General features: G+C 40.9%; 2 protein-coding genes across 7 annotated transcripts; both read left to right on the forward strand.

Annotated features, from left to right (window-relative positions):
* Positions 1 to 301: 301 nt before the first annotated feature.
* RABEP2 (rabaptin, RAB GTPase binding effector protein 2) lies at positions 302 to 11,692 on the forward strand. 6 transcript variants are annotated; one of them, XM_034423343.3, is made up of 12 exons: positions 302 to 546; positions 837 to 1,067; positions 1,202 to 1,320; positions 1,422 to 1,541; positions 2,604 to 2,924; positions 5,093 to 5,188; positions 6,435 to 6,533; positions 8,354 to 8,494; positions 8,608 to 8,785; positions 9,007 to 9,018; positions 9,108 to 9,178; positions 11,396 to 11,692. In XM_034423343.3, the coding sequence occupies exons 1-12, from the start codon at positions 540 to 542 to the stop codon at positions 11,447 to 11,449; spliced, it is 1,449 nt and encodes a 482-aa protein (XP_034279234.1). In that variant the 5' UTR covers positions 302 to 539; the 3' UTR covers positions 11,450 to 11,692. The 6 variants fall into 6 exon arrangements, with proteins under 6 accessions (XP_034279234.1, XP_087750055.1, XP_087750056.1 ...); XM_034423341.3 differs by having other exon boundaries at positions 421 to 546; positions 1,422 to 1,571; XM_087893929.1 differs by lacking the exon at positions 9,007 to 9,018.
* A 6,912-nt stretch (positions 11,693 to 18,604) lies between these two features.
* Positions 18,605 to 24,453, forward strand: TUFM (Tu translation elongation factor, mitochondrial). Its single transcript, XM_034423349.3, has 11 exons — positions 18,605 to 18,951; positions 20,675 to 20,721; positions 20,821 to 20,983; positions 21,716 to 21,882; positions 22,121 to 22,225; positions 22,319 to 22,483; positions 22,572 to 22,704; positions 22,797 to 22,901; positions 23,482 to 23,633; positions 23,832 to 23,951; positions 24,118 to 24,453. The coding sequence occupies exons 1-11, from the start codon at positions 18,900 to 18,902 to the stop codon at positions 24,286 to 24,288; spliced, it is 1,380 nt and encodes a 459-aa protein (XP_034279240.1). The 5' UTR covers positions 18,605 to 18,899; the 3' UTR covers positions 24,289 to 24,453.
* Positions 24,454 to 24,706: the final 253 nt, after the last annotated feature.

The raw sequence follows: 24,706 nt of genomic DNA on the forward strand, positions 1-24,706 counted from the left end.
TTCGGAATAGGAAGGTTTACTGCAATCAATGTCCAATCTTGCATTTTAAAGTTGCTGAGGTTTAAAAATAGTGGATAAATAAATCTGTTCGGTTCCGGAAGGTGGCTTTTTTTTTTTAGTGAAAAAACAGGTTTCCAATCCGACGATTGAACTTTCCATTAAACGACTTCTTTGAATTCTCAGGCCCAACTTCAAAAACAATGCCAAGATATGCAAAAACACCGCTTCGACAAACTCCGTTCCTCCTCGTTTACATATGCCATTTCCCTTCGGTTCTCTTCGGAAACGGTCGAGAAGTCTCGGGGAGTCCCGCAGAGAGCCAACCTTAAAGAGAGGAGCCGCGGTGTGTCGATCGTTCGGCCATCTTCGGCACATTCATGTTTTTTTTCTCTCTCTCTCTCTCTCTCTCTCGACCATTTCCGAATTCCTTCGGCTATTTCCGGTTCCTCTCGGGGAATTCCGGCCTCGCTCGGTCTCCGGGGAAGCAGCAGCTGCCGCACCGCCACCGCCGGAGCAGTAGTTAGAAAAGTCTTGGCGGAATGGAAGGTACGCGCGGACGCCCCCTCCCCTCCCCACGGTGGGCTGGCGACCAAGTGCGAAGCCACGCCCCCCCGCGGCTACGGGGCTTGCTAGAGAGGAGATCCTGCTGGCGTCACTCAGACTGAGCAAGGTCAAAGGTCGCGGCTGGGATGTTTAAATCGGGTCCAGAGCTTACAAAGTTTATTGGCTGAGCGGTGTGATAGACCGGCGGCGGGGGGGGGGGGGGCAGGGGCGGCCAGTTCTGGGTTCCAGTCTAGCTCCGTTTGTCATTCATCGGTCCCTGTTTTTCTCTTAAGAGCCTCAGAGGGTGCAGGATGTGGGCGTGTCCCGCGCCCCGAATCCTTCTGGGGACCCCGAGCCTGAAGAGACCATCCAAAGCCTGCAAGCTCAGTTGGCAGCCGCCTTGGCCGAAGTGGAGACAGTCCGAGCTGTGGCTGCAGTGAGTGAAGGCACCAAGCAGGAGGCGGTGGAGGCTGTCCAGCGCCGGTGCCAGGAAGAGGTGGCTTCTTTGCAGACTATCTTGAAAGGTGAAGGAGTGCAGGTCGTGGTGGGTGGGGAAGGAGCTGGGGTTGTTTTGCTCAAGTGCTTTAAGCCATTCCCTCCAGACCTGATCGGATCTTGCCTTGGAGGTGGCAGCTCAAAAGTTTTATTTCCTTTCTAGATACCATTTCCAGCTATGAAGCCCGTCTATCAGCTTTCCAGCGTGACAGCCGAGAAAACGTTTGGAGCAGGCTGCCAAGGACCAACCCTCTGGACTCGTTGGAGAAACAGATGGAAAAAGTAAGCAATGCACTCAACCAGAATCTCTCTTTGAGGGCTAAGCTGAGTTTCCAGTGGGCAGGAAAAAAAAAACAAAACCCTATGTCTGTCTCTCTCTGCAGGCACAAGAGGATACTCAGCGACTCCGGGCCATTGTTCTGCCGATGGAGCAGGAAATTGCTGAACTGAAAGCAAAACTGGCCCATGCTGAGAGTCTAGTTCAGGAGCTGCAGAGTGAGGAGGTGAGATGGAAAAGAGGGACAGAAGAAAAGGTAAATATTGGAACAGATGAGTGAAAGCTGCTTAATAGGGTAAAAAAACTGAGAAAAGGAGGAGGAAGGATAAAATATCTTACAAAATATATCTGAAACTGATGGCTATCTCAGAATAGATGCCAAGCCTTTGTGCATGTAATACCAGAAATGTTAGTCTGCAACTCTAAGCCTAAGTGGATGGTGCAGGTAGATCTCTAAAAAGAATATAGAGTGGCAAGAAAGACAGAGATGTGTGACTGGGCCAGAAAATGAATGACGTGAGGACAAAATAAATTTTACAGGATGATTAAAAGCCTGGGAAAGTTGTAGATAAATCACTAGTGGAAAAAAAATGTTTATTTAAGCACATTTATGCGCAATTAAAACTCGGCAGTGCAGCATATAAAAGTGGGAGAACAAATGTTTAACTTCTGGTAATTTATAAGTCTTCCATTAATGATGGAAAGTTCAGGGAAAGTTCTTTATGCCGAGTTATAGACATTTTTTTTGTTTATCAAAAGGCATGTGTTTCCTGTTTTTCTGATTCTAGGCAGTTCACAACACATGAAATAAAATATAAAATCCATTTGTAAACCCACTAAACAACCACAGAACTGATTAAAAACTATAAATAAACCAGCGACTACTGTCAAATGAATCTGAGTCTTTCTTAAAGTGAGATGCTTTTGACAATCTTCTGATCTATCAGTTCAGAGCCACATCTAACTTGCAGGGCAGGGTGCTCCAGAGGGAGAGCTGCATTACTGAGAAAGTTAATCTCTGGGTCCCAGCTTCCTTTCTGATTTCTTTTAGTATGGGTACCCAGTGCGTTATTTCCTCAGGTTATGCAGATTGGGCAAACACTACATGAAACTAATTGTGCCATCAAATCTTTTTCAGCTCCTAGTGATCGTATAGATTTTCTCTATGATGATCTGTCCTGAACTTGAAATAAATGGTCCTAAAAATAATGAGAGCCCCAGCTATAAATGCAGTACCCAATCTGAGCCACTTGAAATTCTTTTTTAACTCCCATATTTTTATTTTCAGCATTCCTTATGTAGCTCAGCAGAATCCCTTCTTGCTGACCCTGAGACTGTGTCCACGGATTTGCCTGGAAGTCACCAGGTTCCTTTGATGGAAGGAGGAGTAGCAGAGAAGTTTGCCTGTAGTCTGGACAGCATCTCCATTGCTTCATTTTCCTCTTTGGCACCAAGTTCTGGGCCTTCTGTCCGACGCAGACGTCCCCCAAGTCCTGAGACATGTTCCATTGCCTCCTCAACTGGAACCCTGGTACCTGAGACTATTTATTTACCACCAGTGGGATACCAGCTTGTGTCTGAATCAGAGTGGGCTCAGCTCCAAGAACAGGTTTGTGTGTGGAAGACCAAGGTAGTTTATTGTTAGAAATATTTCTGTGTATTCATTTAAGGTGCTTTTTGTGCTGTCTTTCAGGATATAGCCATCCAAGATAGTAACTTCTTTTATACAGAAAGAATATTATGTTCCAAATTACTTTCAAATGCTTCCACTTAAGACTCCATAAACTTGCTTTTTATTTACCTACTTCTGTTGCTTCTGATCATTCATGCTGTTTTCTGATGGTCTTCTTTCTCCCCACTTTTGCTATACCTTTTTTTGTGGCACTATGAAATTAAGCACCCTAAACTGATGTTGGAAGAATTTGGGAGTATTATAAAAATGTTTAGAGCAACTTTCAACTATATACCGTGGTGCTTAAAAATTTGTGAATCTTTGGGAATTTCCAACATTTCTGCATAGACATGACCTAAAATGTAATCTATTCTTCACAGAAGTCCTAAAACTAGATAAAGTGAACCCAATTGAGTGAAAACATTATATCTGTTCATTTATTTATTGAAAAATTATTTCTTTATTGAAAGAGCTACACATTGGTGCATGGCAAAAGTATAAAAATGTTTTTGACTCCTTTATTTAAACGGTTTTTAAAATCTAGTTTTAGAACGTTTGTGGAGAATAGATCGTCTGTCAGGTCATCTTTATGCATAAATATTGAAAATTCAAAAGGGTGCTGCCATGGAAGGCTTCAGCATCTACCTCACAAAGGGTCAGGGCCAACGTCCCTTGTCAGCAGCAGGAGGAAGAAGAAAGCAAGGAGTGAAGCACAGGGCTTCCAAAAAGGCAAAGATCTGGGGGAGTGGGGGCATAGGCAAGTGAGGGAAAGTTGAACAAGGCACAGAGGCAAATGTGTTAGGTCAGGAAAAATGTGAGGTCTTTGCCTAAGAATAGCATGACCTAATGACCACAACCAGGACAATTGAAATTGCCATTGCTAACCAGTGTAGTTATATGTTTTACCTAATGACCACTTCTAATGACCAATTGGGATTGCAGTCCCAATTAGGACCATTAAGTGAAGACTACCTGAATCCTTTTCTTGCAACTTCCTTTTGAAGGGGGTGATTGTTAAGTGAAATATTGCCCTAAACAAAATTCTTTAAACTTTTATATAACTGCATAGTCTGAAAGCACTCATTGTCTTCCTTCCCCAAATACATTAAGAGAACTCCATAAATTTCAGCCCTGCTTGCTTTAGAGGAGGGGGTGCTGTAGAAGTACAAGATTGTCTCCCTGTATTATAGGAATATGAAAAGGGCAAGTAGCCTTTATATATTTTTCATTCTACACCTCCCTCCCCCCGAAAACATCTTGCTGATTGAGGCTGCTTGGTTCTATCACATTGTAATTTCTGGCACATAGTACATAAGAGAATTGTCAGGCTCCTTGGTGGAAGATATGTGGGTTGGGGACGGTTTTACTTGATAATGATTCTATATAATCAGTTGTAGGGTTGGCTTCTCTATGCTGCCTTTGTACTTTGATTGTTCACAGTTATTGTCTTAACAAGAATTTTTAGTTGCTTTGGAAAGTATTTTGGAGGACGTTACAGCTAGCTGACAATTTTTTCATAGACTGTCATCAACTTTGTAACTCCCAGAGGGATAAATCGTCACAGGAATAATAAGATAATTCTGATTATCATAGTGAGAAATACAGGTAATCCTTGCTTCACAAGAGTAATTGGGACTGGAATTATCATTTGTAAGTGATGCAATTATAAAATGTGACATCATATGACTGCTGCTTAGCAACGGCAATTCTGGAAGTTCCCAATCATTGTGAAGTGAGAACTGTGTGGGTCGTTAAGCAAGGACCTCATGTGTTTGTGACTTCTGACTTCTTGCCAGCTTCCCCTGTGGACTTTGCTTGTGGAAAGCCAGCAAGGAAGGCCACAAATTTCAGTTACGTGATTGCAGGATGCTGCAACAATTAGAAATCCAGGCTGATTGCTGAGTGCCTAGATTGCAATCTTATGACTGCATGGGTGCTGCAACAGCTGGAGCTTTAAGGACCAGTCATAAATACCACTTGGCAAATTCAAATGGTCACTGAACAAATGTTAAATGAGAACCATGGTACAAGAATTTTGAGAAATGAGAGATATGAAGCTAAAGGCTTCCTTTCCCCATCCCCTATATCCTTGGCGGCCTCCTCAGGTGCAACAACAACATGGAGCTCTGGAGGAACGAGCAAAGGAGAAAGCTAACTTGGAGGAGGCATTGAGACGTAGCAACGAAGAGTGCAGTAAGCAGGTAAACGCCATGTCTTGGAACTCACGCTTGTTCTAATGTTAAACTGGATATCTGTCCTTCCTCTAAGGACCTTGAGGTGGAATACAGGATTAAATCCATGTATCCATAAAGCATATGCAAATAAGACATAATAAAATACTAAATATTAATGAGGATTGATACCAAATGAACCTATATTAAAAAAAAAACTGTCAGGGAATTGCGCAGCTGGTGTCCAAATGGAGTTAGAGATGCTGACAAAAACTTGTGGTTTTATATAAATAAATATATTTACAGTAAATAAGAAAGGCAAATAGGAGCATAGTCAGGTAAATCGATACAGAGGGAACATCATGAGGTAAATCACAGGGCAAAAAAGGCGGAAAATGAGGAAACTCCCCCTTTGCTCACATCAACCAATCACAGCTGAGATTCCCTCATGCGGTGGCCAGCTCTCTTTAACCAATTAGCTATAACTGTGTTTTTACTCATTGCCCAATTCTTCACTGTCCCAACTATTAAAATTTAAATATATTAACAAACATTAGTAACTTCATAGAAACATCCATGTAGAAATAGTTTGCCATTGCTTGTACTAGAATGTTTTATTTCCTAGATTGGCTTATCATTCCTTAAATTTTCTGGAAGTCTCCCAAGTACTAACCAGACATGATCAATATGCAGGACAAATTCTTTCAGATGTTTTCACTTTCTGGAACTCTTATCAATAGTGTAGTTAAAAATAAATATTCAGAGTCTATTTATGAGAAGACAAAAGGGTCTGCCTGGTATTTGAAAAATAATTGTGGGTGGTAGGCTGATGTCTCGCAACCGAGGAGACCCAAGACTTCATTCATCTGAGGTTTGTGGGTAAAAATCTCTCAAGGATAATGTAGATTTCTAGGTAGATGCATATACTGCAGGAGTATTCCTTGAGATACTATTCGCACCAGCCTGCATAGATATTTAAACATTAAGCTAAGAGATAAGGTACTGGGTGGATGTAGTCCCTAAGCCATAAATTATAGTCTGTAAGGCTGAGTTTACACCAAATGTTAAGCCAAAATCAAGCAACCACAGTACAGCATATTGCATTCTGCAGACTTAGTCACAGACTTGCTAAAGATAACATGAAATCCATAGGCAATTTGGTGATTTTAACCTGGCACATTTCACTTGCAGAGCAAAGTCTTAACCACTGTGCATTCTGTGCACAGAATGTCAACTTTCCACAAGCCAGTCTCCCTTTCTCAATTTTTCTGAGTAGGTTCAGGTTCTTTTGACTCAGATCCAGACATCAGAGAACATTCTCCAAAGCCTCCAAGCCACCGTGAGTGAGACCCAGCGGAAGACTCAAGAGCAGATGGTGAGTATGGTAGATGGGTGACGGTGCTGGGAATGAAGCAAAGGATAGCAGAAGAATTGGAAGAGATGCTTGGGAAAAATGATCCTGCTATGATGTATTCAATTTGAGATCTTTCGAACTCAGACTTTAGGTAGAAGGAGTTCCAAGACTATTGACTTATTCATTTAAATGCTACCTGGCCTTCTGCAGTAGAGACTGAGAAAATAAGGTAGGGAATGAATTGCCTATCTGTGATGAGTAGAGTCTCACTAGAGCACTCTTATCCAGATGCAACTATACAATATACCCCTGGGGACTTGAGGACAAAAGAGGCACTTCTGATTTTTCAGAGTTTCAAGTACAAGTTGTTGCCAAGACATGCAGTGTTTTTCTACTAAGGATGAGGAGTTTGTGTCTTACATATTACAAAATGTCTTGAATAGTTTTATCAGGTTCGCCTGATTCGCCAGTTGCAGCCCTTTCTGGACCGGGACACCTTGCGCACGGTCACTCATGCCCTTGTCACCTCCCGGCTGGACTATTGTAATGCTCTCTACATGGGGCTCCCCTTGAAGAGCACTCCAAGGCTCCAACTGGTCCAGAATGCGGCCGCGCGGGTGGTTATGGGCGCAACTTGTGCCCGCGTGACACCCTTCCTGCGCGAGCTGCACTGGCTCCCAGTGGTCTTCCGGGTGCGATTCAAGGTGTTGGTTACCACCTTTAAAGCGCTCCATGGCATAGGACCCAGGTACCTTCGAGACCGTCTTCTGCCACCAATAGCCTCCCACCGACCAATCCGCTCCCACAGAGAGGGTCTCCTCAGGGTGCCATCGGCCAAGTTATGTCGGCTGGCGACACCCAGGGGGAGGGCCTTCTCTGTGGGAGCCCCAACCCTGTGGAATGAACTGCCCCCGGAAATACGTAAGATCACCGACCTCCGGGTGTTTCGCTGCGCACTGAAGACCCTATTGTTCCGCCAGGCCGGGCTATCAATATAATAATTTTAAATTGGGGTATTTAAAATTTTTGGGGTTTTAAACCGGCCAAATCTATTTAATTATTTTAATTTTTAATCATTGTTGTGTCTTGTGTTTTTAAATTGGCTGTACACCGCCCTGAGTCCTTCGGGAGAAGGGCGGTATAGAAATAAAATTATTATTATTATTATTATTATTATTATTATTATTATTATTATTATTATTATTATTATTATTATTATTATTATTATCCTAAAAAGATGGCACATATATTTTCCCCCAAATGTGGCAATAGACACAGCCTTTCCATAGTCCTCAACTTATTATCACAATTGAGCCCATTTCCATTGCTAAGCAAGGTAGTTGTCAGTTATACACCATTTTACGACCTTGTTGCCACAGTTGTTAAATGAATCACTGCAGTTAAGTGAATTGTGTGGTTGTTAAGTGAATCTGGCTTCTCCATTGACTTTGCTTGTCACAAAGTGATTACATGACCCCAGGACAGTAGAACTGTCATAAATATATGCCAGTTGTCAAGTGCTGAAATTTTAGTCATGTGATCATGGAGATGTTGCAATGATTATAAGTGTGAAAATCAGTCATAAGTCACTATTTAGTGTTGCTTTAACTTTGATCGCTAAACAAATGGTAGTAAGTTGAGAATTGCTTGTATAACTTGTCCATTGTAGATTTGACAATTCTAGACTTTTTCTCACTTATCATTTCTGTGCTTGCTGTTCTGGATAAATGTTTTTCAGAGGCCCTCATGTAGAACCCTTTAAATTCTCTTTTAGAGATATCAGTGAAAGGATAGTTATTGGTTACTGACTGTCCCTCCCTACTCTTGTGGTTCTCTTCCAGGCTGATTTGGCTGCATCCCACAAACGCCTCAGCTACGAAGTGCAACGTCTCAATGCCGAGAATGAAGGGCTACGGGGGATGAGTTCCCAGGATTCTCTCCCAACAGATGATGAAACTAGGAGCTTGCCCAGCACAGTGCCGGTACCTATACTCCAACTTCTGCTTATGAGGTTGAGGAGTGAGTTTGCTAGTGTTGTATGGATTGAATTTCATATTTAATAAAACAGATTTTTCTCTGTCTTTTTCCTTCTCAGGAGTTGCAAGCCATGGTGTCCAAGCTGAGGCAAGAGTCTGCCTTACAACTTCGGGCTGCAGAGCATCAGGCTGAGCGCCTGCGAATTGAAATTATATCCTTGCGGGAGCAGCTGGATGAACAAACAGCATCTCAGTCAAGCCTGAAGGGGGCACTGGAGAGAGAGCGGGAAGAAAGAGGTGGGCAGGGGAAAGTGAAGAATGATTGCGATCCTGATTGTACAGATAAGAATGAATCTCTAGAATTGGCAAGTGCTAATTTTTAAAAAAATCAGTTCCTCTATATTTAGAAGCTTGAAATGAGGATGTCATTGGACCTTCAGACTTGCCAGAGGAATTCTCTTTAGCATTAACAACTTCTCCGTTTTGTTTCCTTTTCTCCCGCTACTTCTGACTGAAAGAGCTTTTGCAAGGTGAGATGCTCTCAAACTACATGGCCCATATATTTCCATTGTACCATTTATGCACGTTCACAAACTGGATTTCTTGTCTTGCTTTCCAGCTTCTTTGAATAGTATTCAGAGTGAGATGGAAAGGCTGCAGCAAGGGCAAGAAGAGCTGAATAGAATTCAGGTATGCTTGAATTTCTACCCAAAAATCTTGCACTTCTCAAAACTTGGTTCCACTGTATTTTTTTCAGTCTGGTGTCCTTGCAGGGCCTGAATTCTCAGAGATTTCACAAATCTTTCAATGTATGATACAATCTCAGGGAATTCTGGGAGTTCAAATTCTAACTTATCCGGAAGCCATCACATTGGAAAAAAGTATGTATTTCTGTCCTCCCATGCCTTGCAATTTCACATCATAAAGCAATTTGCTCCTCCTATAATTTATTTATTTAATTAATTAATTTTATAATTTTAGTGAACATTTGACTTTTTCATTGAGTTTTGATAAACATTAGCAATTGGACCTGCAGAAATGCCTACTGCACTGAATTGACTATGTTTGGCTTGTGGGTTCCTTAGGTTGGTTTAAGTAAATTTGTTGCAGACTTACTAAACTCTTTGAATGCAAGGGTGCTTTTTCCAAAGAAAAAGGAAAAACCAGGCCATGACATGTTATGTAAAGTCTAGGGAAGAACATGAGAAGATCAAAATGTTCCTTACAGTGCCCCATGGTTCCTCAGAACCAACATGACCCCACAAATGATGCTGAGAAAGACATTTCTCTAAATTCCGCTATTAGGCTTCAGTTCCTCTCCTAGGCATCACGATCAAATTATCTAAAGGGTCAAGTTAAGGAGGGCTGCAAATACTTCTTAATGTGTTGGACAAAATTGAGGCAATTTGGAATCCTGCTTCTAACTAGGATTCTACCTAACATTTCCTCACTTGAATGTATTAGTAATCTCAATTACACCTGTGTTGGATTTCAAGAGTCTACAAAAATGATCCTAATTAATTGGATTTGAGGAGCTGATAACCACATTAACTCTTAAAATCTATTGCTTAGTTGTACTCTAGACCTGTCCACCCTTGTCAACTTTAAGATCTGGAGTCTTCAACTCTCAGAATTCTCCCAAATCCCCAGTGAGCGATGCTGGCTAGAGAATTCTGGGAGTTGAAGTCCCCAAGTCTTAAAGTAGCCAAGGTTGGAAACCCCTCTTCTAGTTCTTTTACTAATTTACCTTTCATCTTTCAGTTTGAGAAAGATGACCACAATGACATTTTTTTCCAAATATTTCTAAAATGCCCCCAAAGAAATCAATGTAATTCTATTGCAAAAGTTACCTTAGCAGTTGACCAGACCGTTTTAGATCAAGCCTGGTTGCAAATGCAGAGCCATAGTGCTCTACTGCAGAATCTGTGAAATTTCTGACCTATAGAACATCCCAAACTGGACGAGTACAAACATTTGGAAATGGGAAGATGAAAAGGGAATATAGTTGAAAAACAATGACAAAAATCATATCTAAGTTATAGAAGAGAGGCCCACAACAGATTTAATCAGGTAGATATTTTCTCACAGAACAACTTCAAACAGGATTAAGTGCTCTAGAGAAATTTGTTATATTTCATATTGTCTTTATAGGCAAGTTACAGTGTACTATTCAATATAGTGAGAACAGCTGTCCCCCCCTCCATGAGTCTACTACCCTTGCAGTCTTCATTAATCTGAACACTCTCACTTGTTTTAAAGAATGACATGTTATATGCAGTAACAACCACCTACTTCCAGGGCTGTGTGTTTATCGTTAGTGTCTGCAGAACTTCATTTAGTTCTTCAAAAAATGTTTTAACTCAGTTTCTCTCTAGGGGTCACTTACAAGATCCTGGAATCTCTCCCTGCAGTTCTCTCAGCCACCTAAATAGGACCCATGTTGCTTGTGGACTGTCCAACCACAATAGACATAAGTATTGCATCTGGAACACCTTCACTGATTCAAGTTTCACCAATTGCAAAGTTTGAGAAGAAAAATGTGAAAGGATGTAGGCAAAGCAGAGAGACGGTGCAGGGCTAGTATTGGTGTTCCAGTCTGAAGGCAAAGCTTCATTCAGATGGAAAGCATTGTCTTAATAATAGCAAAATTATATTTAAAAACTTTACATAGGAAACTGGCAGGGGCTTGCCTTTCTCCCAACACCCACAAGCAACATTCAGTTATAATAAATCTTAGCTGTTGGGATTGGGCATATTTGTGTGGGTGAATCTCTCATTCTAATTGACAAGTGAAGATGGTACCTATCACTTTTATTTGTGCACCTGAGCACTTTTGGCCATCTCATGTACTTTGGAGGATGCGAGAGAAGTTGTGGGACTCAGTCATCTTCCTTCTTTATACTTTAGATGCAGCCTGATGTGAGAGAAGCCAGTACACTACCAGGGAGACCAGAGGCTTAGACTGACAATGAGGAAATTGGGCTTCTCTGTCTTCCCATTCCTGACACTCCAGGAACCTCAGGGAAATCATGACTTTCCAGGCACCAATAGGCCAACTTGCTCCTCCAGAGCATCTCCAAGTCTTCTCTCTGCATGGATAGGAGAACTCTGGAGGTAGGGATGGCTGGGTTCTTTTGTTACTCCCCCCAACCCTTGTCCAGACACTGGAGCCTCCAGAGCACAATAAATGAGACTTTTTTGTAACTTTCTTAGCCTTTGCCTCTCCCTTTCAAGATTGATTAATTAAGGTTAAGGTGTGGGGTAGAACAAATTTAAGGTTGAGGTGGGGGGTAGCACACATAATATTATGACTCTAGCAAAAATGCATAGCATGAGCATCAAAGTGGCCTATTCAAAACAAAAGCATTATGAATAAGTTGCACTTTCACTTTTCAAGATAAAATTGCAGCTTGCAAGCAGTTTAAACATTTATAATAAATACTATTTTGCAAATATGTTATTCTAGCTCTTTTATACAAGGCAGATGGAAAGAATTCAGCTGAAAGGGCTTCTATGGTAGCTGTTTCTTGCTTTCTTCCTTTTGTCTTCTTTTCAGAGGCCCTAGCAATCTCTGTCACACAGCTTGGCTTCAGCCTTTGCACCAAATTATAGATCGCTGAATAAATCACAGTAGTTATATCTCCCATATCCCTATGCCAAAGCCAAACAAGCGATATTGTTTAGCCTGTTGTATAGAACCAAACACAATTTCTACCAAAAAGCCTGTGAAATCAACTTGTGTGAAGTCAAACTTGCAACTCCTAGCTCAAGTCTTACTCAAGCTTATCCTTGAAAATAGTTGGTTTATATGGGACTTCTGGGTGAGGAAAATGGCAGATTGATACATCTTTGAAAACATGGAGACAACACTGAGGCTGGAACTCTGACTTGGTGGTGAGCCCAGTCCTCAGAGCTTTTCTGGATAAGGAAAAGCCAAAGAAATTGCCTGATGCCCAGGTGAAATCCGGATCTCAGCTCCTTGTGAGGAAGCCTGCAGAATCGAAAAGGAATATGCAAGCACATTGTAAGTAAAGAGTACTAGGAGCTATGAAAGGAAAGCTTAAGTTCCAGGAAAGTCTTTAATGGGTCCACCCAAATCCCACTTTCCTAAACACTTTGGATTACAACTATCTCACAGTTTAAGTGATCTTCAGAATGGCAGTTTCATTGGACCATCTGGTGAGTGCTCCTATGGCCTGCAGAAAAAGAAGAGGCCAAAAAAACCTATACAAATCAACTTGCTGCTTGTAAACATTTATTTTTCGCCTTTGCCATTTATTATTTATCCTACTTTCCCCACAACAACAACCATCCTGTGAGGTGAGTTGGACTGAGAGTGATTGGCCCAAGGTCAAGTTCTTGTGAATTAAATAAATAGCATGTACTTCCACGGGGGTGCTTTATTTAATTTCTCTGAAGAAAGTGAACTTTTTTAAACAACAAAAAAAGGGATAATTATAAAAGTGTAGAGGCTATATGAGAATAGAAACATCAAGACTTTAATCGATTGTTTTAAGAATGCACATATTGAAGAATTACTGAAAAAATAAGGCTTCCTAATTACAAATCAGGATAGAGAAAGATGGCCACTAGTGTACCAGAAACACAGTGAAAGAAGGGAGAAGAGGGTCATTAACTGACTAATTTGCTAGGATTACATGTGAGATTTTACAGATGATGTTTGAAGAGATAGGAAATATCTCAACAACGGCCTTAACAACGGCTGTGACAGTGCCAATAAAATAAAAATAGCTGAATTTGGAGGAAAGAATTAATTTTAAAAAATTGAAGATCAATGCAGATAGGGATCAAAATTGAGGTTCAATTTAGTCAGCTTTACTGTTTAAAAAAAAGTTATGAGAAAAAGAGAACCTTGAAATGCAATTTGGATTCCCAGAAATGGTAAATTTGCTTGCAACTGCTGCAAAGATTAGAAATCACTTCTTTAGATTTTTCTATTCCTTTTCTTAGTCTTTTTCTATTTTTCACTTTTTTACTCTTCTATACCTTTTTCTGTTTTCTTTTTGTAGTTGTTTAATTATATGTTTCATCGGGCTCTGAAAACACATCTATTTCATCTAGCCGGGTTGGCTTGATCCCATCCTTTCGGTTTTAATTTGAAATTGGTTTTAACTGGGTTGTTTTAAATTGAGGGCCGAAATTATTTAATGTCTTTTAAACTGTTTTTTTTAATTTTATATGTTATGTTTTATCTCGGCTGTTCACCGCCCTGAGTCCTGTTGGAGAAGGGCGGTATAAAAATCAAATTAATAACAACAACAACAACAACAACAACAACAACAACAACAACAACAATAATAATAATAATAATAATAATAATAATAATAATAATATATGTAAAATCTTTTCTTAATAATAAAAAAGAATTTCTTCTGCTCAGTCATGTCCGATTCTCACAGGCTGGTTTGCCATTGCTGCTTCCTAGGGTGGAAGTGACCAGCCCAAGGTCACTCAGCTGGCCAGTTCTTCTCATAATATTTTTTTCTGCATCAAGATTTTAACACTTATTTAACACTGTAATAGAAAAGAGGCTTAGGTCCATTAATGCTCAGAAATAGGAGGTAAACATCCCTCTCTCCTAGAAAAAAAGCAGACTGAGAATTCACTGCAAAAGTAACAACTGGAACAGCAATGCTCTTGTACCCAATAAAGAATCCATGATCGATACAGAGGGTTCAAGTCCATTTCCTATGGCCCACTGCAGTCTTTCCCAGTTTAGTTTACCTTGGGGTTCAGAGAACATAGTACCTGGAAATGTGGGAATTTAAATTCAAGAAATCTGGAATCTGCAGGGGAATATATGCATATTTTTACTGGTTAGATTTATACCCTGCTTTTACTCTAAGATATTAAGGACTGTTCATTGCATTCCCCTTTCCACTTCCCCCCAATTTTATAGGGCAAGTTGAATTAAAAGACAGTGACTCACCAGAAATTATCCTGCAAGTTTCCATGACTGAGTAGACTTGAATCAGGATCTCTCTGGTGCACTAAGTTTAAAACTGATGTCTCCAATATCAAGATGTTAGCATAGTTGCAGATACTTCCCAGGACTTCTACCAGACTTGTAGAAAAAAAAAAAAAGGATTTATTTATTAAATTTGTCCATCTCGTTGCAAGGCAACTCTGGGTGGCTTGCAACATTAAGAATGGGAAACAGATGTTGATACTATTAATAATTGTATTGTTTTATATTGTTTTACGCCACTGTCAGTCAATTACAATTAAATACCATATAATTTCAATAAATACTGTAAATAAAACAGATAAATATGTAACCCAGTGTTTGTTAGGAAGTAGGTCAACTGCTCAGAAAAGAATAGTGAAAGCGGAGATCAGAAGTGGCTAGCAGATATCATTCTAGCAAATCAATGTTTTATAACTGGATTGTTATGAATGTAAATTCCCCCAGTAGTCATTATGAGATTACTCATATTTTCCCAACATAACCCATTTGCCTAAAGAGGTTGGGGACTCCTGCCTTATACAGTATCAAGCCTAAATATCTGATTGAACAAATATCTAAGCAAACTGAAATCAAATTTTATTTGTCTTATTTCTAGGGTTTCTCTTTTGTATGGCAGGTGACTGACATCTGTTCTCATTTACATTCTATTCACACTGCTCTATAATAGTTGTAGTTTTTAATATTTTCATTTTCTGGATCTATAGAAAAGAATAATCAAATTCTATCATGACCTCAATAACTTCCACCCTACCATCAGTTTCACCCTACCATCTTTCTACAAAAAAATCCACTTCCTTGAAGTCATAATACACCACACAATGGATACATAAACATCATGTTCTGCAGGAAACATGCCAGAAACTGCTACCAGAATCTTCTTGATATACTTTTTAAAACCATCTTTATTATTTTATAAATAACTCAAGTAGGCAAATATATTGAATACTCCTCTTCCTCCTCCTATTTTCCTCAAAACAACCCTAGGAGGTAAACTTGGATTGAGAGAAAGTGACTGACCCTAAATCACCCAGCTGGTTTTCATGATGAAGGTGGGATTAGAATTCAGTTTCCTGGTTTCTAGCCTAGTGCCAGACTGCTGATAAACTCTTTTGGGTTTGGCATATCAAAAATTCAGAAAATGCCTAAGTTGACTCTCCTGGCATATCACTCTTCTCCAACAAAGAGAAACAATTCTCTTTCTCACACACACACCATCTAGGCCAGGGGTCTCCAACCCTCAGTCTGTGGACCAGGACAGGCTGCGGCATGCCAGCAACTGGGCCATGCAAAGCTCCATCCATGGGATGCAGGCAGCACGCAAAACCACGCCCTTTCCGAACAACAGAAAAACCTTTTTCCATTGAGTGCCCAAAAGATTGGGGGCCACTGATTTAGGCCACCGTGAACCACCGCAGAGGTGCTGCAACATTCGCCCTGGCCTGGATGAAACTTGCAGCAAAAGGCTTTGTCATTTGGTGGCAGCATTAAACTGTGTCTGAAATGAAACCTGGGTGTTGACGTCAACCTTATGCCATCGCTGCCATTCAAAAAGGTCATCTCCCATTGTTTCCCAAGGTGTGTGAACTTTGAGAGAAGCATTCACCTCTGTAGCCCAGTGATCCTCAGGTTCTGTTATGCACTACTCACCTTTAAGTGTTCTTTTGCGGTGTTCTTTTCATTGACGGGTTCCTATAGACCTATCAAAGGCTGCTCCAAGTCACAGTAGCCTTTGTTTTTGAAGTGCCTTTGGCAAATTCTCTTTTGTGGCCTCTGCAGCCTCCAAAAACTACATGAAACCACATCAAGTTCTCACATTTTTAAAAGCTCTGGAGGCCTCACTAGCATGGCCCTCACACGTTTGCAGGATCTGAGACTGTGCAAGAGCACATCCCATTCTCCTCCACAGCCTCCAAAAATCACACAAGACTTAGATGTGCTTTTGAGAATACAGGTAATCCTCGAGTTACGACATTCACTTAGCGACCATTTGAAGTTACGACCTAACCACCCTCAAATGACACAGTCCCAAAATTACAAATCTTGCAGCACCATGGCAGTTATTCACACTTATGAACCACCGCTGCAACGTTCGCCGTGGCCTGGATGAAACTTGCAGCAAAAGGCTTTGTAAATGGACGGAAGACCTGAAGCACTGAAGCCTTCCCTCCATTTGCAAACCCTTTTGCCATATTTGCATGAACGCTTTGCCATCGAGAATGGAGGCCACAGGGGCACGCCCATCCCTCCAGGCCTTTGTCCTTGCTGGCAAAGGCCTCCTTGGTGGTGACAATGGAGGCTGGGATGGCCATGCGTGACCCTCCGGACCTCCCTCCTTGCTGGCAAAGCCGCCTCAGACTAGCGCTGGTGGAGCTAAGGTATTGTAGTGATTTACGCTGGCTAGGGGAAACAAAAGAAATCTGATTTCTTCTTCTTGATTATACCACGTGGCCTCTACGCTGACTTCTTGAGCTCATCAAAAAGTTAAGTAAGCAAATGGTAATGGGATGGGGTATGGAGGAGGCCCATAGGGCTTTGTGGAAACCAAGGGGCAGGAGGCAGAGCCTGAGGTATCTTAAGAGGGTGGGGAATGCCTCCTGGGAATGCCTGTCCCTGCACTCCCTTGATATCTCCCATCCCTGAATCACTCCAAACTCTGCCTGACCCGTGCATTTTTTAACTAATGCATTGGGGAAAGCAGGGAGAGGGAGGTCTTTAGTTAGGTGTTTCATTTAACGTAGAGCCAGACTTCCGACATGAATGGGCAGGTTCCATTAATGTTGTAAATTGGGGATTACCTATAGTTGTTGGGTGTTGGTGAACGTTGGTGTGTCCCAAAACATTGTGACATGTTTTGGGAGACATCAACATGCATGCCATAGATTTCCTTCACTATACTAAACCAAGCTAACTCTAATAGCAGGAATCACTGTAATTTATAATTTAGAAAAGAAGAATCATTAACCCAAATGGGTTCCTGGCAGTCATCTTGTCCAATCTTCTGATGAGTGCATATTCTGCAGTACTGGAATGTGCAGAATTCTAGTTTTCTTCAAACTCCCAGACTTTCGGGTGTTCTGTTCCAATGTGGGATTGAGGGAATTTCAGTCTCACCACATCTGGAGAGTGCCACATTTCAGAAAGGCTGAACTAATTAAATATTCCAGTGTAGCATATTCACACTCTGCCTGTCTTTTGCTGCTAAAAAAAAATTCTTAATATATTTAGCCTACATCTATTTGCCAGCAATTTTCACCCATAACTTGTAGTAATGCCCTATTTCAGAGGTTGGGGAATTTTGGAAAGGGAAACTGCCAGGATTGAGAATCACTGTTTTAGACTAAACATAGGCCTGGCTTCCAGATCATACTCCTGTTTAATCACAACTCAACTGCAATAGTCACTTTTCCCTGTTTTCTACTAGGATGGGTGCCACTTTTTAATATCATCTCTTCTGGTTTAGTATCTGTACATATTCCCAATTTTTCTCCACAACAGCCCTGTGTAGTACGTTGAGGTAAGATTCAGTATTCCTTAAACTTTACTAAGTCTGCACTACAATTAATCTTCTCATCGTTGCCATCACCCATCTCCTTCCACTTATGACTGTATGACTGTAACTTTGTTGCTTGTATCTTTGCTATTTATATTGATATTGTTTCCTGATTGCTTATTTGCAGAGGTGGGATTCAAATAATCTAACAACCGGTTCTCTGCCCTAATGATTTCTTCCAACAACCAGTTCACCAAACTGCTCAGAAAGTTAACAACCGGTTCTCCCGAAGTGGTGCGAACTGGCTGAATCCCACCACTGCTTATTTGTACCCTATGACTATCATTAAGTGTTGTACCTTATGATTCTTGACGAATGTATCTTTTCTTTTATGTACACTGAGAGCGTATGCACCAAGACAAATTCCTTGTGTGTCCAATCACACTTGGCCAATAAAGAATTCTATTCTATTCTATTCTATTCTATTCTATTCTATTCTATTCTATTCTATTCTATTCTATTCTATTCTATTCTTCTATTCTATTCTATTCTATTCTTTAATGGCGAAAGATGGGATTTGAAACAAAAGCCTCCCTAGGTCCTTCCTCCCAATAATTTTCTCGCGTTTCTACCAACTGATTTATATATCGCCGTTCAAAAAACAAAGCCATTGCAAAGCAAACCGGAAGTTAAGCTTTTTAAGAACAGGCAACGCGCAGGATTAATTTAAATATAAACCGGCTGCAGGGCGGAAAAGGGATCCTCAAGTCAAAATTAGCGCCCTTTTTTTTTTTTTTAATTATTTTATTTGCAGCCGGAAGTTAGATCAGGCGCGTGCCCTTGCTCTCCATTCCCACCCACCCCCTCCACACACGGGGGCATCAGGAGTGCGGCTGGTGACGATCCTTCCGGGACAAGGAAAAAAAGGGAAGATGGCGGCCTCTGCTCTGCTGCTGGCGCGAGGGCGGCTGTGCGGCGGTAGCGGTCAGTTAAAGCGGAGGTTGAGAGGGGGACCCGGTGCGGGAGGAGGAGGAGGAGGAGGAGGCGGCAGCGCGGGGTAGGGGTGCGGGATGGAAGCACGTTCCGATGGCCGAAAAAAAGGCGGCCCCGACGTTTTCCCATCCTTCGTGGGTTCTCTCCGGAACACGCCTGACCTTCTGCGCCATGACCTGGTCTTCGGTTCTGGGGTACGGAGGATGCCGGAGGCGGCCACGAGGCGGTCGAGGGGAAAAGAGAGAAACAACCCCCTCCGACCCTGCGCGCATGAAATTTCTCCTTTGTCCCGTTCTATGTCTGCGTAAAGCATCGGTTCCAATACACGTGGGAGACACCGGGTTGCGGAAGCGCTACAAGGACCGGGGCTGGGCGAGACGTCGCTGCAGTTTATGAAAGCTGTTTGCGGCGTTTTCTTGCTCTTGATCGACACCAGAGAATATGCTACCGCCAAACCCATCTTCTTGATTCAGTGTTTTCTTTTTTTTTTTTTAATTGTATAATTATGATTTGAATTTTATGCCGGTTTTAATTTTGAGACTTGAAAGCAGGCATCGGAATTTCATTTTGAATGTATGCACAGTAAAAAGTGACAATAAAGGTTATGGTATATGCATATACATGTACATATGTATATGTATATTAGATATATACACACACACACATATATACATAAACACATAAAACACATGTATTGAAGTGTAGATTGAAGTGTATGTATGTACACACATATACATATATGTGTATGATATATCGTGTGTGTGTACATACACACTTCAATCTACACTTCAGTCTATACATTTCTGCTCTGGGAGAAATAAATTGATTTTTACCTGAAATAAATTTTGTTTCCCCTCTCTTGAGGGACGTTTCAGTCATTTTATGTTCCTTCTTGCTGTATAACCAATTCCTTTTGAAAAGAGTTTCTTCAATAGATACACAGTTCTGAAGTTTTGTGTGCTCATTTTTGGCCTATTAATTGCTAATTCTGAATGAATTTCTGACATTTACATTACCAGTATCACAAAATAAACAATTGAGAGAGCCAAATGTATTTAATGTAGAGAAGATGAAAGGAGAAAATATAAGCTAAGCTGATTTTAAATATGCTATACATATTTTTGCGTAATCTATACTTAACTGAAATACTTTGGCAATTTAATGAGAAGGAAGGACACACTGGAGAAGAACCTAATGCTGGGAACGATTGAGGGCAAAAGAAGAAGTGGACGGAAGAGAATGAGGTGACTGGATGGAGTCACTGAAGCAGTTGGCGTGAGCTTTAATGGTCTCGGGGGAATGGTAGGGGACAGGAAAGCCTAGAGGAAAGTTGTCCATGGGGTTGCAATAGGTCGGACACAACTTCGCAACTAACAACAAATACTTACTTGCTCTTTGGATTAAATGCAGTATAAACCAGATCATTGCATGGTGATATAAAAGTTCTGCCCGATCTAGATATGCTTTTCAAGTTACCTGAAGTTCTGAGCATATATGGTTTTTGTTAAATGCCTATACTGAGAGTTGTATGCAATGATACAAAAAGGGAAAGAATGGAACTGAGAACAAGAATGTCCAAAGGTTTGGTTGGAAGTTTAACAATTTCAGTGGGCTATGTGAAGTACAATTGGATGTTTGAATATGAAGCAGTGTAGTGCGTAAAAGCAGAATACCATCAGCTAATGAGATTCCTATCATAATCTCTGTTTTGTAGGCCTACGTGGCTGCCTGTCTCAGTACTTGCAAAATGTACTATCCAAGGTAAGAAAATTTTCATCAGGGAGTGGAAAAGACGTGTTGATAAAAATTAAGAGGCAGAAATTCATAGAGATTTTAATATTGCTACTTGTTTTTTTGCAGCCACCAGTACATGGCACAAGCTTCGGTGGACTAGAATTCCCAATTCGATGTTTTGCAGTTGAAGCAAAAAAAGTATTTGTAAGGGACAAACCACATGTCAACATTGGAACAATTGGGCATGTGGATCATGGCAAGACCACATTAACAGCAGCCATCACTAAAAGTGAGAGTTGGGGAAAGATGGGTGCAGTTGTTAAAGGAGACCAAATATCTTAAGCACCTCCCTTTTTATTTACTAAAGGGCCATTGTTTTAAAGAACCACCAGTAACGTATTGGAGCAATTGACTAGGCTGATCCAGAGCTATTGGTAAATAGGGTGGTCTAAAAGCTTAATATTTAAAAAAATTGGCAGGGATTAGTTTTTTGTGTGTTGGGTGCTCTGGCTGTTTTCAGTCATTAGGATTCCCATCTAGAATTTGCTTCAGCCTTTGTATTTGGAATAAAAATGTTACTCTTCAATAATCTTGATTGATAGCTATCACAATGTATTTGAAGGTGTTAAGGCTCTGTTACACAGGAGTCTTCCAGAGGGTTTCAGATTAGTTCAAGCATAGTATTATTTCAAAGTCTCACACAGTAGACTTAATGCTTTCTCCTTATTTGAGCTCAGATAAAGAATTAAACATAGTGTGTTCTCCCCCACTTTTATCAACTGTGAGAAAAGAGTTTGATGCTATTTTCTTCCTATTAACATTTTTTATAATTGCATAAGGAAAAAAAGGCTGAGATACATAACAGTCCTTTTTGCTAATTCAAAAGTTCAGAAAAGAAATAAAAGAACCTTTAAGCATTGTTTGGCTTAATGTCCCCTTACACAAGGAATAGTGCCAGCCCTTCAAATACATCAGTTTAAACACCCGTGATGCCATGTTCGTATTTACCTTTTTCTTCCAGTTCTTTCAGAGACTGGAAGTGCCCAGTACAAGAAATATGAAGAGATTGATAATGCACCAGAGGAGAAGGCCCGGGGGATTACAATTAATGCCTCCCATGTAGAATATTCAACAGCCAACCGCCATTATGGTCATACAGATTGCCCTGGGCATGCTGATTATATCAAGGTAGGCATGGGGAACTAGATGCCAAGGAACTTTTTAAGAATTCCAATATTCCTATTTTGGAATCCCTGGCAGAAGGTTCTTAGTGATTGTACTTGTAAGATACATAAAAGATTTAAGGGAAAAAAAGTATCTTTCCTGTTTGAGATATTGTTATCCCAACCACAATAATATGAGAGGATGTTTTTCTAAGCTTAGTGTTGGAAACTGACAATAATGTTTCCCATTATTTGGTCTATAGAATATGATCATTGGGACAGCACCATTAGATGGCTGTATCCTGGTGGTGGCTGCAACAGATGGACAAATGCCACAGACTAGAGAGCACCTTCTGCTTGCTAAACAGGTTGGTTGTGATTTAAAAGGCAAACCTAGTGATCATCCGATACATTTGCTCAGACTGCAAATTTAAGCAATTTCCCCTTCCCCCTCCTTCTAGATTGGAGTGAAACATGTGATTGTGTACATTAATAAAGCTGATGCAGTTGATGATAAAGAAATGTTGGAACTAGTGGAGCTGGAGATCCGTGAGCTACTTACAGAGTTGGGCTATGATGGGGAAGCAGCTCCTGTAATTATAGGGTCTGCTCTATGCGCTTTAGAGGTCAGTGTTATGCTTCACAAACTCTGCTCCTTTTATTTCCTCCCTTTATTAAGATGTATTATTAATTCCAGTGGTTGTTTTTTTGCAGAACCAAAATCCAGAACTGGGATTGAATTCTGTCATAAAGCTTCTGGATACAGTGGATTCATACATCCCTGTGCCAAAACGTGATCTTGATCAACCTTTTCTGCTTCCCGTAGAGCGTACTTACTCCATTCCAGGTACCAAACCATCACATTATACCTTGCACATCTAAAGATGGAGGTCTATAATTATTTTATACCTTATTTAAACTGATTTTAATTTGTTCTAGGTCGGGGCACTGTTGTAGCAGGTACCCTTGAACGTGGTATTCTCAAGAAAGGGGAAGAATGTGAATTTGTGGGTTACAAAACACATTTACGCTCAGTTGTGACTGGTAAGTAGAATCCTCCCACTTTTTTTTTTTTGCAAGATTGTTCTTCCAGTGTTTTTTTAGCTTAGTTTTTCTCATGTTACTGGTCCGTTTCTAAACAATTATGACTGAGGCAATCCTTGAAGTACATGTAGTTCTCAACTTATAACCACAATGAAGCCCAATATTTATGTTGCTAAGTGAAATTTGTTAAGTGAGTTTTGCCCCATTTGATGACTTTTCTCGCCACATTTGTTAAGTGAATCACTGTGGTTGTTAAATTAGTAACACAGTTAAGTGAATCTGGGTTTCTCCATTGACTTTGCTTGTCAGAAGGTCGCAAAGGGGCATATGACCCCAGAGCGCTGCGACCGTCATAAATGTGAGTCAGTTGTCAAGCATCCGAATATAAATCATGTGACCATGGGGATGCTGCAACAGCCATTAAGTGTGAAAAAGGGTCGTAAGTCATTTTATTTAGTAGCATTGTAACTTTGAATGGTCACTAAGCAAATTGTTGTTAAGTCAAGGGCTACCTGTATAATTTTGTGGAACTGGGGAGGTTGCACAAAATTTGCAGAAATGTGTGTGTAATTGGCTTCAGGTGTCGAGATGTTCCACAAACAGTTGGATCAGGCACAGGCTGGAGACAATTTGGGAGCTTTGATCCGGTCTGTGAAACGAGAAGATATACGAAGGGGATTAGTCATGTGTAAGCCTGGCTCCGTCCAGCCACATCAGAAGATTGAGGCTCAGGTGAGTGAGGGAAATATATTTGGGAAGGCAGAATGCTAGGATGCTGTTTCACACCATGTAGAGAATTGAGAAAGAGACATCCATAAAACTCTGGAGCACATGTTAATGTTACTAGGGAATGGTAGGCTAGTATCCCCAAACTTGCTCTCCTACCCTGTAAAGTTAAGACAAGAAAAATAAATTGTTTTGTTTTTATAGGTTTATGTCCTGACCAAAGAGGAAGGTGGCCGTCAAGGATCTTTTGTGTCTAAGTTCATGCCAATTATGTTCTCGCTGACCTGGAATATGACTTGTCGCATAGAATTACCTGAAGGAAAGGTTTGTATCACTTTTTCCTACTAATTTTTTGTGCGTGATCACTGCCGAGTAGTGAGGTTTGTAAATGGGTGTTAACTCAATATTTCTAGATTGTCACATTTCTTGGCAGTTGTGGAGGTCTAAGTGTAGGTTGCCATCTTTTCATACCTTCCCTTGTTTGCTGTAGGAAATGGTGATGCCAGGTGAGAACGTCTGCCTTAATCTCATACTGCAGTACCCCATGGTCTTGGAACAAGGACAACGGTTCACTCTGCGGGATGGATCTCGAACCATGGGCACTGGAGTGGTCACAAAGATACTGCCACTAGCTCCAGGGGAGGATATCTGGGATAGTTAAATTGCAGCAGCTGGAATTGGACATGAATACTTCCTAGAAAACTGACGACATATATCCAGGTCTGCACAGTAGATGAATGTGACAGTCTTGGCTCAAAGGAGAGAGCTCCACCAAAGGGTGGGAGCAAGGGTGAAAATTGTTTAAATAAAAATAATTAAAAAGTGAGCAGGAGCTTTTTTCTTCCGTCCAGAATCATTCCTGGCTCAATGCAAGTGTGCTGATGAAGCTCCAAAACATTTGTGCACCACAAGCACATAAATAACCACGCTATGCAACTTAATCCATTACAGATAAGCAGCATGCAAAGCAGCACATTTCCAACAGAAGATAATATATGTAGTTTGGGGTTGAACTGTGAGCTTCTTGGTACTCTGGGCTTTGTTGCTTGCAGACATTTTGTTACCCAATCAGATAACAT

The sequence above is a fragment of the Pantherophis guttatus genome, chromosome 4 (genome assembly GCF_059756535.1).
Source record: "Pantherophis guttatus breed Tessera chromosome 4, ASM5975653v1, whole genome shotgun sequence".
NCBI lineage: Eukaryota > Metazoa > Chordata > Lepidosauria > Squamata > Colubridae > Pantherophis > Pantherophis guttatus.

Coding starts and splice junctions, on each gene's coding strand:
- TUFM (XM_034423349.3), top strand. CDS start 18,900: ATGGCGGCCTCTGCTCTGCTGCTGGCGCGAGGGCGGCTGTGCGGCGGT. Junction 21,883..22,120: donor GGCATGCTGATTATATCAAG/GTAGGCATGGGG, acceptor TTTGGTCTATAG/AATATGATCATTGGGACAGC. Junction 22,226..22,318: donor ACCTTCTGCTTGCTAAACAG/GTTGGTTGTGAT, acceptor CCCTCCTTCTAG/ATTGGAGTGAAACATGTGAT.
- RABEP2 (XM_034423341.3), top strand. Junction 2,925..5,092: donor GGGCTCAGCTCCAAGAACAG/GTTTGTGTGTGG, acceptor CGGCCTCCTCAG/GTGCAACAACAACATGGAGC. Junction 8,495..8,607: donor GCTTGCCCAGCACAGTGCCG/GTACCTATACTC, acceptor TTTCCTTCTCAG/GAGTTGCAAGCCATGGTGTC.